The sequence below is a fragment of the Helicoverpa armigera genome, chromosome 12, assembly GCF_030705265.1.
Source record: "Helicoverpa armigera isolate CAAS_96S chromosome 12, ASM3070526v1, whole genome shotgun sequence".
NCBI lineage: Eukaryota > Metazoa > Arthropoda > Insecta > Lepidoptera > Noctuidae > Helicoverpa > Helicoverpa armigera.
In genome coordinates this window covers 4,802,822-4,821,710 of record NC_087131.1, presented here as the reverse complement: position 1 = coordinate 4,821,710, position 18,889 = coordinate 4,802,822, and the positions used below count along the sequence as shown (strand labels likewise).

At 35.2% G+C, this 18,889-nt stretch overlaps 2 protein-coding genes and 1 long non-coding RNA gene across 5 annotated transcripts in view; 2 read left to right on the top strand and 1 right to left on the bottom strand.

The window, feature by feature from the left end:
• Positions 1 to 18,889, top strand: part of LOC110374954 (large ribosomal subunit protein eL24) — a 215,331-nt gene that overhangs the window by 182,819 nt on the left and 13,623 nt on the right. The window lies entirely within an intron of this gene.
• On the bottom strand, positions 8,123 to 9,764 carry LOC110374768 (uncharacterized). The gene is made up of 3 exons (XR_010276998.1): positions 9,201 to 9,764; positions 8,795 to 8,887; positions 8,123 to 8,462 (listed from the first exon to the last, which is right to left on the bottom strand). It is a non-coding gene; the product is annotated as an uncharacterized LOC110374768 (long non-coding RNA).
• LOC110375211 (juvenile hormone esterase) lies at positions 12,378 to 18,782 on the top strand. 2 transcript variants are annotated; one of them, XM_049838789.2, is made up of 5 exons: positions 12,378 to 12,665; positions 13,326 to 13,489; positions 16,909 to 17,938; positions 18,128 to 18,206; positions 18,300 to 18,782. In XM_049838789.2, exons 2-5 carry the CDS (start codon positions 13,340 to 13,342, stop codon positions 18,511 to 18,513), a joined length of 1,473 nt encoding a protein of 490 aa, XP_049694746.2. In that variant the 5' UTR covers positions 12,378 to 12,665; positions 13,326 to 13,339; the 3' UTR covers positions 18,514 to 18,782. The 2 variants fall into 2 exon arrangements, with proteins under 2 accessions (XP_049694746.2, XP_021188932.3); XM_021333257.3 differs by having other exon boundaries at positions 12,383 to 12,665; positions 16,909 to 18,206.

Sequence of the window (18,889 nt, the reverse complement as noted above, 5' to 3'; positions counted from 1 at the left end):
GAAATGGCGGGTTTTCGCGGTAAACCGAATAAAAAGGAAAACCTCGACTGTACATAATAACATATGCGCATGTAGTACCATGTGTTGATAGTACATAAGTACCTACTTGACGCACAACCATACATATAGTCGCACCATTTATTTATCTACTAAATTCAAACGGATGCAAAGTTTGAACTGCTGGGAACGAATATTGCATACATCCATCATCGGACATTATGTAACATGTAACTTAACTTCGTAATAATTTTAAGCCCTACTACTATTATAGTACATGTTACAACAGCACAGGTCCCTTCTCATACCGAGAAGGAATTAGCGTTAATCACCAGGCTTCTTTCTCAAGTGATCCTTTTGAGTCCAGGATTCCTCACAACATTTTTCTTTAATGTTAATTTTGAACTACAATCAAATAACTAACCTACTACGAATTTATCTTCGTATGTTGGCATCTACTTAGGCAAATCATGTACCAAGTAACTGTCCCTAGCGGGCGTGCTCGGACGCTCAATCAATATTCAATATTCTTCAAAATACCCTACAATGCAAAACGGAGATAACTTCTTGAGATGGGTATAAAGAGATGTATACTCTGATACACCAATTTTATTAAAGTAGGTGACATAATGGGCGATCTTATCGCTAAGAGCGATCTGGCAGTGTCTTATCGAGACCGCGGAATCGCGACTGAAGTTACATCTTATGTATCCTACCTTTTATTTAATTCATAATAACCGACCTATAGATAACCTAGTACCTACATAATTCTGATTCTATTTATGTTAGTGTAGGAGCAGATTCTAGGTATAAATAATAGCCGCATCCTTGAAGCATACTGGTAAAATTACATACAATTCCCCACTGATTGACTATTGAATAATAATGTGGTTTCAATTTAGCTGTAAGTAATTTATACCTAGATTCAATAATGTCCTAATTCAGGTAAAGTTCCTGTTACCTAATTCCATGTCTTAATCATGAAAACGACCACAAATAATGGAGTTTCTTGCCCGTTCTTCTCCATAGAAAACTACTTTTGGAATGGGCAACTAGAATAAAACCTATTTTATTTACCCTTAACCTTTCATAAGTGTTCATAAGGCCTAAATGAAATAAATGATTTGACTTTTTGACGCAGAGTCGGGTAGAGTCGGGTTCAATGAACTGATGCTCTTTATTATTTTTACCTTGAGCAATTAAATTTTTTTTACCTTAGTAAAGTATTTGGTAAAAAAATAAAACTATTTTATGCTTAAAGTATATAATTTCTTATAAAATAATGGTTGCTGACAATGTCAGTTTATTGTGTGTTAAAAAATAGGTATGGGTTTTATTCTAGTTTTATTTCATAAAACCCTTTTAATGCGACGTTGCTATGTATTATACAGCCAGGTAATGGCTACTGTAAAAAAGCAATAAAATAGGTAAGTACAAACTACGTACCTACGTATGGGAATCTACAGTATACGAACGTAAACCCCTTGTATAAGAAAATTGTTTAATGTATACTTATGTTTACATATATATATATATATGTCCAGCAGTGGACTGCGATAGGCTGATGATGATGATGATGATGATGATGACGATGATGTTTATATTGCCAAAAGAATTAAAATTATTACTTAAATGATAATTATACATTGTATAACCAAAATACAATGTAGAGGTATATAATCTTTTAGTAAGTTATGGTATTTATGGAATATCGAAATTAATACTCTTAGATGATTAGTTCATCATCATCATCATCAGCCTATCGCAGTCCACTGCTGGACATAGGCCTCTCCAAGTGCACGCCACTGAGATCGATTTTCGGCTTCTCGCCAACGCGAGATTAGTTACCTTAACATATGTACATCTAAGTATTTTAAGGAAAAGTACACAAGAAAATGACAAAAAACAAGGGCACTGCATGCAAGCAGAAAACAGCGCCATCTGGGCTTTACGATCTTACCTGTGTAGTTACTTCTAACAAATAAAAGTTTACATTTGAATTTTCTGCGTACCTGTGTTATTCCTAGTAGTGTAACTTAGTTAAAAGCATGATAAACTATTCAAATGCCAGAGTATCGATACCCGCACATCGTAGCACTAATTAACCCTAATAGACATCGGAACATCGATTACAGAATGAATTTGGAACAACAAAAGGTACAAGGCTTTCTACTCCTATCGAAGTGAACGCCGTATTTACCGACGCTAGATAAAGGTGATTAAGTAACGAAATAACCGTGGAACAAGCAAGCATTAGGCCATTAGCGACGGGTAACACTAAACGGTTTCGTGGAACTAAAAGTGCGCCTTCAATGGAACAAAATCGCTGTCATTAGGGTAACGAGGGACGCCTGCTGACGCAGCGGGAGTGGCCGACGTAACTCTTTAGCTTGCAAGACCTAATGAACCGGGAGCCCCGCGCCGAGAGCCCCGGCCATCCTCGACCGTCCGCCTCACTGGACGAGCGCTGATTGCTGCTAGCCGTACGGTTTTTTCTAGAGGTAAAAAGCTAATTGTTCGTCTTGCTTTTTAAAGCTAACTAGCCAGTAATTCTGCTTGTTTCGTTGAAAATAGGTTGAAGTTGTTAATTCCTTGGGTTCTGTTCAGTGATACCTATAGTCGCACTATAGAAGAAAAGTATCGTGTGATGTTAAGCCAATAAGTACCTATTTGCAAAATTTTCCATTACTTATTGATTTAATAACTTAAAGAGAACTCGTCTCATTTATCATTTTTTATAACTTTTCAATTTCCCCAACTGATATTGACAGTGTCTGAAGTAACTATCCCAGAAAATATATTCATAACGTTTGCAAAGCTTCTTGGTAATATATTCAATACGGACTACTGTATCAATATGAAAGTAACAGTCGACAAATAAGATTATTCAGGAACATTTCTTTAAGATTTTTCTAGTTAAGTTGTACATTTCATGAATATCAATACTAATAATATACCTAAAAGGATAATGGACCTGTCATATTTAATAAAAATCGAGTTACATTTTATTTAAAATTCCTGAATTAAATAAAAAATATATTGCGTTCATTAAGCTGCTGTGCCGGCTCTAGAAAATTCCCTAGAGCGCTAATACGACTCCTCAATTTACGTATCCCCGAACGTGAAAGAGGCACTTAAGCGACAAGTTTTTACTAAAAAATAAATGTCTAATGCGAAAGGAAGTTGCTAATTCCTTTCTGAGAAAAAACCTTACTTGAAAGCTAGACTAACAACCACTTACAACTAAGCAGAAAAATACAAGTCTATGAATGATGCGAAACAAATGAAGGCTAGTGTTACGTAAAGCAAAATTAACAATAACGTGTCAGTAATCTGGTAGCAACTAAATCCGTTTACGCATTGTTAATCGGGCTGTCCAGCAAAGAGGCGGTTGAACGTGGGAACTGTAATAAGGGTCGTGGCGTAAAACTTTATTACTTGCCCACCTCGGGCCACAAGCGGATGCGAAACGACTATCATTCTCATTAACCTCGCCTCCGCCACCTCGCTTGTATCAATGCTTGTTTCCTTATACAAACAAAAACCCTTGATGTACGCAAAAACATCTATTTCGGCTAAACGGTAGAGCCATATAAAATAAGTACTCATATGTTCCTAAATCTGGAGGTTTTTGGTAAAAATAACTATTTAAACTAATTTAACATACAAGCCCACTTGAGTTTACAAAAACAGGAGAAATAAAACTTTGCGACTACGTCATATGAATGTAAACTACTTATGAGAAGTTAGAACTGGTGGTGGAACCAAAATTCTCAATAAATCTTCCATTATTTGTCACATTCTCAAGCCCATAAATCGCCTTCAAAATATTAAGTAAAGCTGTCTGAAATCCGAAAGCATATTGTAAAGAAAGTCGTAAGTGTACAGAATTAATTTTGTGTCGAGCCAAGAGTTATGTACTGGATCGGTCAGTGGCAAACAGAAATCCTGAAGGTCGACACTTTAATCAATCACACTCGGTTCGTTTCAAAATGCACGTACACGCCTTCTTGAAATATGAGCCTGCCCCGGGGAACTAATGTTTTATATTCTATCGTTGTATTGACACTCCTGACTTATTGCCTGACAGATTACGTTCTCGTCACCAACTAAAAGTTTGCCACCGCTTCTTTGTGTAATGTTCAACTCAAGTTGGATAATTCACGAGGCGTAACAAATAAATGGTTTAATATTCCCCATGTGATGTTGAGGTAGGTAATATCGTATCGAAGCTGCGAAGTTACGGTTTTATGATTTGTTCCCCCTCGGGAACTTAATTCATTTGTTTGTGGAAGTTTACACAAATGAATGCGGTGCTGCAAATTAAATACGTTACAACAAAGTTGGCAGTAAGGAAAACAAGTCACGTTTCAATTTGTATATTTTTACACTTTTCATTAAAAGCTTTACAACTACGTACCTAGTAGGTACGTAACACTATTAAAGGCATCGTAAAAAGCCGCCACACTTTCTTTCTCTTTATATTTTTATAGCGCTCTGGATGCCACCTACGTCATAAAAAGTGAAATATTGTGTCTCAGAACGGATGCCTGCTCCCTTTATGAGATTGAACTAAAATCCGATGAAAACGTTAAACCTATCTAACCTTCACTTACTTCGTCATCAAGTACCTATAACATAAAAAAATAAATAAACTTACTTTCATGCTTGTATGAGTACCTAGATAGTTATAAAGACCAACATGTACCTGTAGGTACATAATGCTCATTTTCTTTCATCATGAAAATTAAGTCATGCATCATCATTTGCAAGTTGACAGTTAAGAATTCGATCATAAAATATTATTTCAAAGCCTACAGAACTTATGCTTAGGTATCCAATACTGGACTAGAGAAAAGGCTCAAGGGAAATATACGACGCTTGCTTCATAGGTTACTTATTTTTTCAAATCGTGATAAGCTCATAGCTGAAAAACCTAATGGTGTGAAAGGTGATCGTTTGTCCGCAGCCCCTGAGACCATTACCATCTGTTTTTGCATGAAAAGACTAGAATAGCACAATGTCTTTCCATCCTATATATTACAAATAAGAGTTACCTATCTATATCAGGGGAAAGGGCTCGCCAACCTATAAATTCTTTTTTAATCCAAGACGCAACTCTGTTCAAATATATCTGTTAGAAATATGCGCTATAAAACTGACAGATACTTTGAACAAAGTTAACGAAGTGCGATCGGATAAGGTTGTTTGAAAAAGGGCTTATGTAGATTTCCAGTCAACTTGTTTTATGATATCCGAATGAGATAATTAGTTGGTTGGCGAGCGTCACAATGCGGTGGGTGGGGCGGGCTCGGGTCTCGGGGCCCGGAGCCCAAGATCGGACTCCATCCGGTGCTGTTATCTGCACAAACAAACCTCAACATCCCCGGCTATTATTGGCGACAGTTTGGCGTCTACGCATCTACGATGTAAGTACTTTGGTTACTTAATATTTACGTATAGGTTGTCAAATATTTACTTCCATTTTCCACACAGCCTATTCTGCCATAGTTCTTAGGTTGCACGATTTTGTTTACACGCTATATGTTTACAATATGAAAATTAAATAGAAAGTACTATCTCATTACATTTTTGCACTCAACTAGTCTTCTAATTAATACCCAAAAACAAAACAGAAAGATTTTATTTTTCAAAAGATAATCTTTCAGGACAGCACTAAAGTAAGGATGCGGAATAATGAGCGCTTACCAATGTATGGTTTATGCATCATAGGGTTGTACACAAAACGTGCAGCCCGGGCGTTTCATTTGCTTGTTGGCAGAATCTGCACACTCAAGTGCTTTGAGATTGAACATTATGTTTGTTCAGCCTGCAATGTCCCGCAGCCCTCACCGAAATGCTGGTACTCGCCCCATTAAAGCGAAACACACACTATTATTGTCACGATACAGTCTCTGCTATAATCACAACAAGGAATCGACTAGGTTATCGTTCTAATGATACTTAAGCGCTTAATTTCTTTAACTCCTTCATTAAAATAACGAAGGCTTATTCAAAATTAAATTTTAGCTAAAATAAAATTAAAATTACATGCAAGAAAACGTTCAAAGGAGACGACTAGGTGGCCGCAGTACCGGAACATTTTTACTTTAGTCCAAGTTTGAAACTGAAGCGTGCAAGATAATTTTGGGATTTGTACATAGCTCGATACTGATAAAAAAATAGAGTTTTTATTTATCGTCACCATCCTCCTCCGAGCCTTTTTCCCAATCATGGGGGGGTCGGCTTCCAGTCTAATAGGATTCAGCTGAGTACCAGTGCTTTACAAGAAGCGACTGCCTATCTGACCTCAACCCAGTTACCCGGGCAACCCGATACCCCTTGGTTAGACTGGTGTCAGACTTACTGGCTTCTGACTACCCGTAACGACTGCCAAGGATGTTCAATGACAGCCGGGACCTACAGTTTAACGTGCCATCCGAAACACAGCCAATGGTGTCTAAGATATACTTAGAAAGTACATACAAACTTAGAAAAGTTGCATTGGTACTTGCCTGACCTGGGATCGAACCCGCGCACTCATACTTGAGAGGTTGGTCCTTTACCCACTAGGCCACCACGACTTTTTATGCATCGTCACCATCAGCCTTTTTGTTGTCCCACTGCAGAGCACAAGTCTAGAAGAAATGAGCATTAATCACACGCTTTCTCAAGACGGATTGGCGATTTCGGAATTTAAATTCCCTGGTTAAATTAAAATCATTGGTTTTATGATACCTACGTAAGTTTGATTAGTACGTGCCCAACGTGGCATCGAACTCATTTCGTGTGATTTTCATACAGAAAATATAGGGACATTCTTTGTCTATGCTATGGAATTTCAGAATTATCATGATTTCATATCATTTAGATTATTCTTGTTACAAGGTACACGTAATGTTGATGACAATAAACAAACAAACGTTGGTACAAATGACTCGACATGGGCATCCCTCTGTTGCGTGGCCTTACTTCATCTTTCTTCATAGACAATCTTAATCGCTTGTCCCTTGAGCAGTGCCAACCAAACTCGTCGACGTCGACGCCACATCTGCGACGTTGCCCGTTCATTTGAAGCTAGAGCGACTACGAAATACTCCATTAGAGCGCAGCTGTCGGACGAATTCGTAATTGGCACCCCTATAAATATTTCGTAATGTTATTCTAACCTGTCACTATGGGATTGCAACCCTTGGATCATGTAAGGTAAGGCGGTTCTAAAGCCAGTTATTTTTTTCAAGAATCGCGCATATTTATTTCCAAATAGAATGTACTTAAAAATCCAAGATAAAAAAAATCCACGTCTTTTCAGTATTTATGCTGCATACCGATATATATAACTTTTTTGATACGAACTCCTCACTCCTTTATTTGTAACATAAACTGGCTTAAAAAATGTTTCAAAGGAGCTTGAAGTTAGCAAAGTACTCGTTTTAATTATATCGAGACTAAGCATAACGATTATTACACATTAAGCTCCCGCTATTCAGAGAGCGTATACTTGGAAGTTACATTAATTAATTCTCTTAAATCAAAACAACGTTTCTCCAAAGTCTCCGGTGGTTCACTTTAAATTTAATTGTGGAGGGGCGAAAAGCAGAAACAAATTGCCCAAGGAAATTCGAAGCGGGAAATTCCAGCTTGATATTTGGTTTAAAACATTGTAATTACAAAAAAATACAGCAAGCATAACAGTTACTCGAATTGTCGAACACATGCATAACGTTTTTTTTAAGTCGCTGCGTTAACAATGTAATAAAGTGAATCGTACATATATCAATGAGATAAGTTTTTTTCTGAATATCCCATCAAAGTAAATGCTACAAAAAGTAGATATATATATAGTATATATCATCATCTCTCCTCAGATCAGCAACGATTCCGTCGACAGCCCTTACATCTTCACTAATTAATTTAAAATTTAATTTAAATAATCAAATCTATTTTAGGATATAAATGGTCTGGTAATTTATATTTAACCTGACACAATGCCCTACATGCCAGTAGGTACTTTGTAAATTAGTCCACTTTGTTGCATCTAGTTCTAATATAAATACCTACGTTAACATTCCGAGTGACCATCTGCATTAAAAATTGTTAAAGATAGGAACTAGTGCCTCAGAAACACCTTCGAACATTCCAGCAGCCCCCCGTTGCTAACCTAATTCAGATAAATAATAAAAAAAATTTGCTCATCAAAATAGGTCTATATTTTCGACTGGTCCACTTCTCTTTCATACATAGGTTGTAGCAATTCTTGATCCATTACAACTGAGTCACAATATCTCATCTTCTTTATCATGGCCGCTCTGAGTTCCTCTTCATCTCTAGCAAGCGTATTTCTGAATTCTGGATGGCTCACCATATTTGCAAAAAACCTACGGTTACTTGTAAATTTCGGTGCAAACCCCACCGTCGTTTTGGATGGATAGTTTACGAAGCTTTTAAGATCGTCTGTAGCAAACCTGGAAATGCATAAACAAAGTCACTTAAAAACATCTTAAAAATAATTATAGCTATCTGCTTCTTCTCTGTGGTTTGGATCCTGACAGACCGGCCGGGGTCTCGTTGAGCCATGTACATTAGTGATAGAGATGGACTCAGCTTTTTAAAAATAGGAATAGACCGTAAAAACCTATCTAAGTATTTAGCATGTGGCCGGCTACAACTAGCTTAACCGCACTCCGAGTTTTGGATCTATCGTATCTAATTAATAATTGCAAAAACTTCTGCAACAACTTTTTTGCAAATAACAAACAGCCCTAAAGCAAAAAATTATCTAAAAAAAGTAACTCACTTCATTGAAGGAATCTCTGAGTTTACACACGTCATGTACATTTCGTAGAAAGCAACTGTTGTATCGAATGTTATTGCTAAAGCATCGGCACTCCTGAAAAAAGGACGTGAGCCTTTGTACTTGTACTACACAAAATGCGTTCATTTAATATTTGAAAATTATATATTTTTTAATTCACTCTTCATATTCAAGAACACTGGATTCAACTGAATTAGTATTCGATAATATTGTACCTATTGTCAAACAAAAAACAGGACAACTTTTATCGTTGATTAAAGTACAACCAGATATTTTAAAAAACTCAAATGTACTTAGATGGTAGTAACGAACATTACAGATATCAGTTGGGAAGAAAGGCGTAACGTTAGGCGTAATGTATTATTTTTAGAATGTAATTTTTTCATACTTTGATGCTTGACATAACGAAAGTGATGCAAGTATTAAAACACTACACAAAACCACTTTAGTTATGCACATTTTAAGTTAACATTGCCTTTTCTGATAATATTTATAGAACTTAAAAAAACACTTTACAGTCAATATTTATGTATGAGATTGGGGATTTCAATTTGAGTCGTAAAGTGGGTTTTATTTTATGTTTCATGCCGTTTTGCATTAAAGGCTAAGATGGTATAAGAGGCGGAGGAAAATATAAATAGAAATGGAAAACCAAGATTCAGTAGTAAAAGTTACCCGTTTATATTTATACATAAAGACCTACATATTACACATTTAACTTGTGAAGCAATGAGCAGTCAGGAAGCGTCTGCAGTTTATCAGAAGATCCGACAAACTCGGAAAATCATTTCTCAAGTGACTTTCAATTTGGATCCCTCTGCCTTGGTGCGTCGCATCGAGAAATTGAACGATCGCTTCCAAACTTCCATTCCTTTCGAATTTGGTAAAAGGAATTTACTAAGTTAGATAGTTTTTATGTAAATCATGTCTGCATATATCTATGGCAGAATCTGGTAAGGTCGTAGTATATTCTAATGTTATAGGTAACTAAACTACACTATCTACATCATTCAAATGTAACTCTAACTACACATTTCATGCTTGAAAATTAATCTTATAATTCGTGCTGAATTTCAAATTTCAATTTCCTATTTTCAGTCTTATTTAAATAAAATAAATATTTAAATAAAATAAAATACAAAATATCTAAAACGCGAAGTAGCTACCTACGTCAAGTAAGGAAATGACTATTTTTCTTGCAGTGTCGACGTGGCAGGGTGGGTGGTTACATTTTGAAATGACGTTTGAAACAAATTTCCGTCACAATCTGCGTTGTCTCCGGAGGCATTCGATTGGAACATTGGCTGGATAATAGTAATTCTCTTCCTTCATGCCATATTCGTAGCAGCAAAACAGAAATGTCTGGAGATATATTATGTAAGTACCTACGTACAGTCGGTACCCTACCAGTTCGCTTGCAAGGAAAAATTGTTTTAGGTGACAATGTATGACGTTTTGTAATCTTTATTTTGTGATCAAAACCTTACACGATTCCTGAAAATATAGACAACCTGTACCTACTTTTCTATCCATACAACTTCTGTCGCTCGTTTCGATTTTTGTTGGAAAATTTTCTCATTTGCAGAGGCAGCAATGTTCTGTTGGGGACATTGATAGGTGATATTAATTAGTGGAGCTTTGATCTGTCACACACGCGTGCCTACGAGCTGCCAATCGCACGCGCTTGTCAGCCCGGCAATTAGTCGTTCCCATGTTCTATCGAGGCTGAACAAGCCGAGACATAGCCTTCGGGATTCGTGTACGCGTTACCCGAGTTATAATACAATTTAAATGCTGTTTTGTAGCTAATTACAATATTCGTGTAACGTAGGTGTTACAAGCTAATCATTTCATTTAATTAATGTATGTAGGTAGCTACTCGATTGTAGGTAACCTGTGTTAATTTTTTGTTTAAAGACAAAAAAGACGGATCAATTTATAAATATAAGTGCATGGACCTCATTTAGGTATCATTATTAAACTTTACCCTTACATTGACTTATAATTTGAATTGGAGTATTGTTCTTACTTTAAATAAAACAAAGATAATAGCCGAATAAAACTAAATAGTTTTAGTTCAGATTTTATGACATAGCTACTAAAGACAAACCTGCAATAACAATAGGTAACTAGGCAGGTAAGTAGCTTCTTTCGTCTATAAATACTAGGCCATGTAAAGTGTGTGGTGTTAGTCCGCAGCGCATCAAACTTTGAGTTCATTTTTTGTGTGGGGATATTAACTCTATTTTGTCGGCAAACGATTGAAGCAATTCTGCCCCACCCAAGAACAGCCCATTCCGATTGGATTATTAGCTATCTGATAACGAATTCGTCAGGGGCTGGATTCCGGCAATGAATATTTCGCTCAATTTCCTATTAAATTTTGACAACGTTCAATTCGCGGGAGGTGGCTTGCTGCATGCTTATGGAAATGAGATTATAAAACCTATTGAAAATGAAATCACTTTATTGTCTCACTTATTGACAATATACTGAATAATAAATGTAATGGGGAAGCAATTTAGACATATTTACATCTCTCCCCCTACGAGGTACCCACCTACATATTATAGGTAGCCTGTTAGGTATCACCGTATTGAAATCGATGAATCTACAACCGATTTTGATTTGCTGTTTCTTCCGCGCGCCACGCTAAATAGCTGCATTTTTCACAGCACTATACGTAGTTAGTATTTTGTTCTGCGGTTGTAAGCATTATTTTAACACGCTTTTATTACGTTGACCTGTACCTATGTAAGAAACAATGTAATGGAATCCAAGCTTACTAGGTAGGGATTAGATATCTACTACAATCTACATTATAGATTGTAGTAAATATCTAATTTAACCATCTTCCAGGAATCATAGCGTCACGAAAATTGGCTGCTGTACCCACTTGTATCCATATAATGTACGTACCTATATCGACGACCTACCTATGTTGTTGGTGTTGATTGGTGTTCACATAGGCTTAGGCAACGTTTCAAATAAACATTTTATTTTGAATTTCCCGCTACCACTCTAAGCAATTACCTTACGACAATCAAAGTCACAAGTTACAGCACTGTTTAACACGTTGATTTATAGAGATTTTACCGTACCTAAATAAGTACCTACCTAAATAATTTATTGTATTTTTAAACGGAAAGTATAATGTAGGTACTTATAAACGGCCAGTTTCTTATCAAAAGTAAAAGTCAAAGTAATGTCTAAAGTAAAAGTAACGGTCAAATTCGTTTTTTCAAAGCTAAAGTAACAGCAAAACTAATAGAAAAAAACGAATTTGACCGTTGCTCTTACTTTTGACATTACTTTGACTTTTACTTTGGCTTTTACTTTTGATGAAGAAATTGGCTGTAAGACACTGCCTATTATGTATAAATTATCAGGAAGTCTTGTATTGTTAGTTTGATGTTACATTAAATTAATCTTACTTAATATAATATAAAGTAGAACAGTTGGTTTTATAACAAGTACATGTAACAAGAACAGTTGGTTTCTCATTAAAACAATAAACAACAAAACGCGGCCCAAAAACTACTATATTCATATGGTATTTTTGAGATGTGGCAAGTATGGCAACTTTTTGATAGGCACTGACATGATAACACTTATCACAAATATTTAATTGTGTAAATAATTTCGTTTCCAAGAGCATTGAGCAGTACGTCTCTTGAATCAGTACTTAAAAACATACTGACGTAATATCTCGTGTGTTGATAAAACTATTTTGTCAATGCCACAAAACGTAATACTCGTTAACACTATTTTAGACGTTGTTTTTGTATCAAATATTTTAGTTAAGAAAGTTTCATCTTATACACGCTGGTGACGAAATATCTCATCGGGTTTTGTAAGTACCTACTACTTCTAAGATCATTATTTTTAGATTAATCATGAATACCACCGCACATCTGTAGATACAGAATTAAATTGTATTAATTAGTAATCTAATAAAATTATATGAATCGAAAACAACGAAGTTTATGTTTATTTACAAAAAGATAATCTGTAACTTTATCACTCTAATCTAGATTGTACCTTATACCTACCTAAAGTTTATTTTAAATTCATTCAAGAAGGATTAGTTAGGTACAGTTTCATTTTCAGGCTAAAAAAATTGATTTCAGTAAAAAAAGATTGTTTAAAAATTATTTGTTCAGTTTAATATTTTTTCAAAACATAAAAAGTTCATTCACATACCTCCTATAAAAACACTTCATGCATAAGGGTGCTAACATAAAAGAATCAGGTTTCCGGTACAGGAAATTCTGTACAGATCGGTACAGTGTTGACTCACATAAAGAAACAAGTGAATCTGTCCATAGTGACAAATAAAATTAAACCTGTATGACTCGGTTCAGGTAGTCGGCACCAACAAGTTACAACCTGTTTCTTTAATAACAGAGTGTTAATTATATTGAAATATATATTATACCTGTGTCACTCGGCCAACCCATACAGTTTGTATGTACCAAAGTCTGTAAGCATCCTACTAATACTAATCTTTCAGGTTAAACAAACAACATGGATTCTATACCAGAAGACTCAAAATGCATTGTAGAAACAAAAGATGGCCCTGTTTGTGGATTAATTGATAAGAATGATGAAGGAACTTATTATAAATTTAGTAGTATCCCTTATGCCAAACCTCCCCTCGGCCGCCTGAGATTTTTGGTGAGTAAAGTTTTAATTTTTTTAAATATTAATTTATTGGGATAATATGGATAGACCTTAAGCATATTAATATAAGAATTGTATGCATTTTAAGAAATAACTTAAATTAATCTTGCTGCAGCTCCTTACAAGTTTTATACTTGTAGCCTAAGCTCATATATGAAGTTTGGATGTGCCAATGATCCTCACCAGTTTTTATGAATTAATTATTTAGGTACAAATAAATGTTACTCTGATTGCAGAAAATTCATCTAGTATAAACAAACTACATAATTACTGTGTTATCTAAATTTTAATTGTAATAAAATGTTGTGTTATTGCCGAATGACTTATGTATCTCAGACATTTGACTAAATTATGTGTGTTATGATTTGACCATATCCATTATTCAGAACACTTTTTTTATTGCTGAATCCTGTATTTTCTAATCAAATACTATAAATCAAACACATAAGTGTAAGTTAGTACATAGCTTTAAATGTGCATCCTTTACAAATGATGTCTACACAGAAAAACATAACAAACAATATTTTTTGTTAGACACCAATCAAATGATGAACCTTGAAACACTCAAAGCCAATTGCTACTTTAATTTACAAGGTCCTGAAAATCACAGTTTTGGATAATACTCTCATGAATATCAATAAACAATTTATGAAGTGGTTTCAAGAGCTTCAAAATGTTAATTATCCTAAGCTTTATTCATACTTATTATAATTTAGCTTGATTGATGACGGCTCAAAGATGTAGAGGACTACAATTGAGCCAGCTGTGCAGATGGGATAGGAGTTAATGTTTTGTTTGACAGCATATTTACGTTAGACCTACCAGATGTTGGGTTTTCAATCACCTATAGTAAAAAAAGAGATTTTTAGTCATCAATGTTATATTCAAGTCAAACATTATGGCATTGAAAGCAATTTTGTAGTAAAAGGCATAGGATTTTGGTGAAGTGAATTGAAGATTAATTTGAAGGACTTTCTAGGAAGCAACATCTCTTGCTTTATCTATAGCTATAGACATAATTATAATTTCATATCTACCTTACCCATACAAAACTCTATAGATAATTATTGATTACAATATTATTACACGTTAATGCCATGGTCACGATGACACCACAAAATACATAGGTACAGAAGTCAATCTCATGTATGTACTTCACTTTTCATGCCTAAACTCGGCGGTCGCGCTAGGGTTGTCAACTTTTTTATGCGCATAAAACTAACGTGGTAGTGGTACTCGTATCTAATTATTTGATGTATTGTTGAGGATAAAACAGGAAAATTTAATAAAGTTTAAAGTTAATAAACACTTTCAACGGAAATTCGTTTGAACGAGATGCCGAACTTTTTCAGAAACCGCAATTTATAATTTTGTTATTCATACATATATACTTACCCTACTCTTTACTTGTGAAAAAAATATTTTTGTATGTAATGGGCTGGTACAGTCCCCGATCTAAGCTTGCTTCTACCTACAGAAACCTTGATGTGCGAGTTTTATTTCGTCTACCTTACAACATACTCTCGCCATGATCACAAAAATTATCAACTCCTACTAGTAATAATCTTTGAGGGTAGGTAGGCAGGTTTGCCTGGGTCGACACTAGCAAAACTTATTACGGCATTGGGCCAGAGGCCTCCCCGGGGCGCTTACCTACCCACCTAACTGTACCTACCTACTGCGTTTATTAATCGAACCATCGAAATATGAGAAAATAAGAAGGTACATAGGTACTAAAGGTAATACGGCAGGCTAAAAAAAACGACAATTCACTGTTTATTTTTGTATAAAAACAACCGTCCACTGAACAATTATAATACGACTTTTTGTTGCTCCATTATTACTTTTTCTTTTGTTATTAAAATTAAAAATATTACAGTCAAATTACAGACGCGTGCACATTTATCTACCTTGTGAGTGACGCGCGTATCTCAAGAAAACGGCAGCCGCGCTCGCACTGTTTTGAGTTGTTTTGAGACAGCGCGTCTGTGAACACGCACACATAGACACCTATGTCTGCGTGACTCGAACGCGCTTTGTATGTAGATTGACTTCTGTACCTATGTATTTTGTGATGACACTAAGGTCACAAAATGATTAAACTAATGGGTTCACAAGCAAGTAGATACATAGAAACATATAGCTCAATCAATCAATCAATAGTTATACTCAATAGCTAGCAAAGAAAAATACGCTACAGTTGCAAGAGACATTTTCTAAATCTCTCGGGACTGTTGAAATTAATAGCATACCTAATACCAATACCGTAGTCTGAAATCAGCAAGCGTGAAGATATGCGTTTTTCGTTTCTTTCCAGGGGTGCGTATAAACCAAACTAACGAATGCTCATTCATTCCGCGCCTAATTCTTTAAGAGAAAGCAACGTAAGAATGATGATAGGTAATATGCAGCGAAAGAATGCTAGTTATTTGTCCGTTTAGATGGCAATGTCTATGCTGTTATTACCTGGGGTGCGAAGGAGTACCCACGGAATCCCTATAAACTCGTGAGGACATTTAATAACATTTAAAAACAACAAAGTACTTAATTTATAATTAACTTAGTTAAATCCTTCAAACAAACGCTCAACGCTCGATCCTTGGTCACCCAAACAGAAGCTGAGAATTATTTGCTTCCAGTAATTTGTTAAGTCTTGTACTAATTTAGTATTTACCTAAAAGATAAAAACTGACCTCTTGTCTTATTGTAGTCCCACGCAAAGCAGACATCACGTTATTTTGGCTTATGCTTATCTATGTTTACCAATTTGCGGTAGGTAAAGTCTGATCCTTGAATGTCAGATGTTAAAGAGTTGCCGGGTAACTGATACTTTCGTGATTCAGCCAATTAAATAAAGGCTTAATGTAGGAATGGCATTACCTTAACTTTAAAGCAATCCCCATTGAAGTCATCAAGTTTATCTAAAAAATGAATTATTTTTAATCGACTTCCAAAAAGGAGGTCCTCAATTCGGATACCTATTTGTATATTTCTTTATCCCGTCTACTAGCTGTTTCCCGCACTTTCCCAAGTCCCGAGAGAAATACTTCCCGCAAACGGAAAAAAGTAGCCTCAAACTCTGGGAAACACGACAGACAAGAGTAACTTTTGCATTAACATATAGAATAGTGAGCCTGATGGTGAGGACTTGACGAAAAAAGAAAAGACGTAAAAACTCATAATTATTACAACATTACACAATCTTTCTGATACTATAAATAACATATCTTAGATAGGTGTAAACTAATACCTACTTATTCACCATGAATCATAAAAATAAGATTATTTAATGCTTTGTAATGCTGACTTTTTTCATATTTACGATAATTAAATATTAACTAATTACTATTTTTAGAGATACGCCTAATATTATCACACAATCAACAACAATAAACAATTAATGTTTTTTCCAGCCTCCATCGCAAATCGAACCATGGAAGCAGGTACTTGATGCCACTAAAGAGGCACCTTTGCCTTTATGTTTAATCCCTAACAAAAGTATAAATGGTTCTGAAGACTGCCTATACATAGAAGTTTCTACTCCAAGTACGCAACCTGCAAAGCCCATGCCTGTTATGTTCTGGATAGGGACATATGCATATACAGGAATTCTGGACAATGTATTTGATCCTTCACTTATCAATGATCAAGAAGTTGTATTTGTTAGATGTGGATTTCGAATAGGACCCTTTGGCTTCCTCTCTATTAATGATTTTACAGCCCCTGGTAATTGTGGACTGAAAGATGTAGTAATGGCCCTGAAATGGGTTCAAAAAAACATAAGTGCCTTTGGTGGTGATCCAGATAATGTAACTATATTTGGGGGTTCGTCTGGAGGAGCTATAGTCCACCTAATGATGTTGTCCCCAATGGCAACAGGTCTTTTCCATAAGGCAATCATACAAAGCGCTAGTGCATTAAATAATTGGGCAATAGCCAAAAATCCCTCTCAGGCAGTTATGGACCTTGCAAATGAATTGAAAATAACAAAAACTTCTAGTGTAGAAGTAGTTGAAGAGTTACGCTCCTTACCTGCGGAGGACATTATGAATGCATTTTTTAATATGAATTTTGAAGCCAGTTTGATGACTAACCAAGATGTTATTGATGCAATCTTTAAACCATGCATTGAAGTTGATTTTGAGGGCCAACCTGCGTTTATCACAAAAAGTCCGCTTCTCATCATGAAGTCCGGTAATTTCAATAAAGTGCCATTAATAATCGGAAGCAATAATATAGAGGCTGCTTTATTTGAATTCATAAAAGAAGACTTTTACTCAGATTACGAAAAGTTTAACGAAAACGCTAGTCTTTTAGTACCAAGATCATTGGCGAGAGAAGATAAATTGACAAAAGTCATAGGTCATCAATTACTCAAATTTTATTTGGGTGGAGAAGAACATTTACGGGAAGACACAAGAACACAATATTTACAATTGATAAGTGATTATTTTTTTATATATTATGTTAATAAAACTGTAAGAATACACAGTAATATGGCACCAAATTGCCCAATATATTATTACATTGTTAATTATGCTGGTGAATGGTCAGTACCCAGAGACATGAGATTTTTAAACTCTGCTGGTCATTGTGCAGAAATTCCATTTATATTCCGCCTTAGATTGCCAGATATTTGCAAAGGTAGCAGAGATTCAATGACAACAAGGAGACGAGTAGTCAAAATGTGGACAAATTTTGCTAAAACCAGGTAATTTATGATCGCAATATGTAATTTATGATTAATCGAGTTAAAGGTGAGTTTAGTGCTTATTGTATTCTAATGTAAAATACCTGTTTCTAGTAATCCAACACCTGATGAGAGCGACGGACTATTGAAAATAACTTGGGATCCTGTTGAAAATCAAGATAAGCTAAACTACCTTAGCATTGGGTCAGAGCTTACTAAAGGTAGAAACCCTTTTGAAGAAAGAATGAAATTCTGGGATTCTCTTCACCAAGAACATGCGTTTCTAAGAACACTTGTTTATTTCAATGACATAGGTGTATCATGGTAACACAAACTCATTAGATTGTAGGTAAGCTTTAGATACGTTTTTTTTTACACATATTTGTTAAGTGTTCGTGTATTTACAACTGTTAAGTCACTGTTTCTCTTTGTGATGTTGATTGTTGGAGATTAAAAATAAATGTATTTTTTTATACAAATTCTTTACAAAATATTATAAGCGTAAAATTCACAGAAACCAGATATCATGTAACAAGAACCTCCAGAATTTAAAGCTACGCGGAAAAAGAAATATTAATACAGCAATATCAATCCCAATTGCTCCTGTTTTTATTCATTCAAAAGAGACCTTTTAAAATATATTGCAATTCTTAATAATGTAAATTCGAACTAATAATATCTTTAAGACGGCTTCATCGAGAATG

Bases quoted from the DNA above. Each gene is read 5' to 3' on its own strand.
- LOC110375211 (XM_021333257.3), top strand. From the start codon at position 13,340: ATGGATTCTATACCAGAAGACTCAAAATGCATTGTAGAAACAAAAGAT. The intron at 13,490-16,908 runs GTGAGTAAAGTT...TGTTTTTTCCAG, and splicing joins TCGGCCGCCTGAGATTTTTG to CCTCCATCGCAAATCGAACC. The intron at 18,207-18,299 runs GTAATTTATGAT...ACCTGTTTCTAG, and splicing joins ACAAATTTTGCTAAAACCAG to TAATCCAACACCTGATGAGA.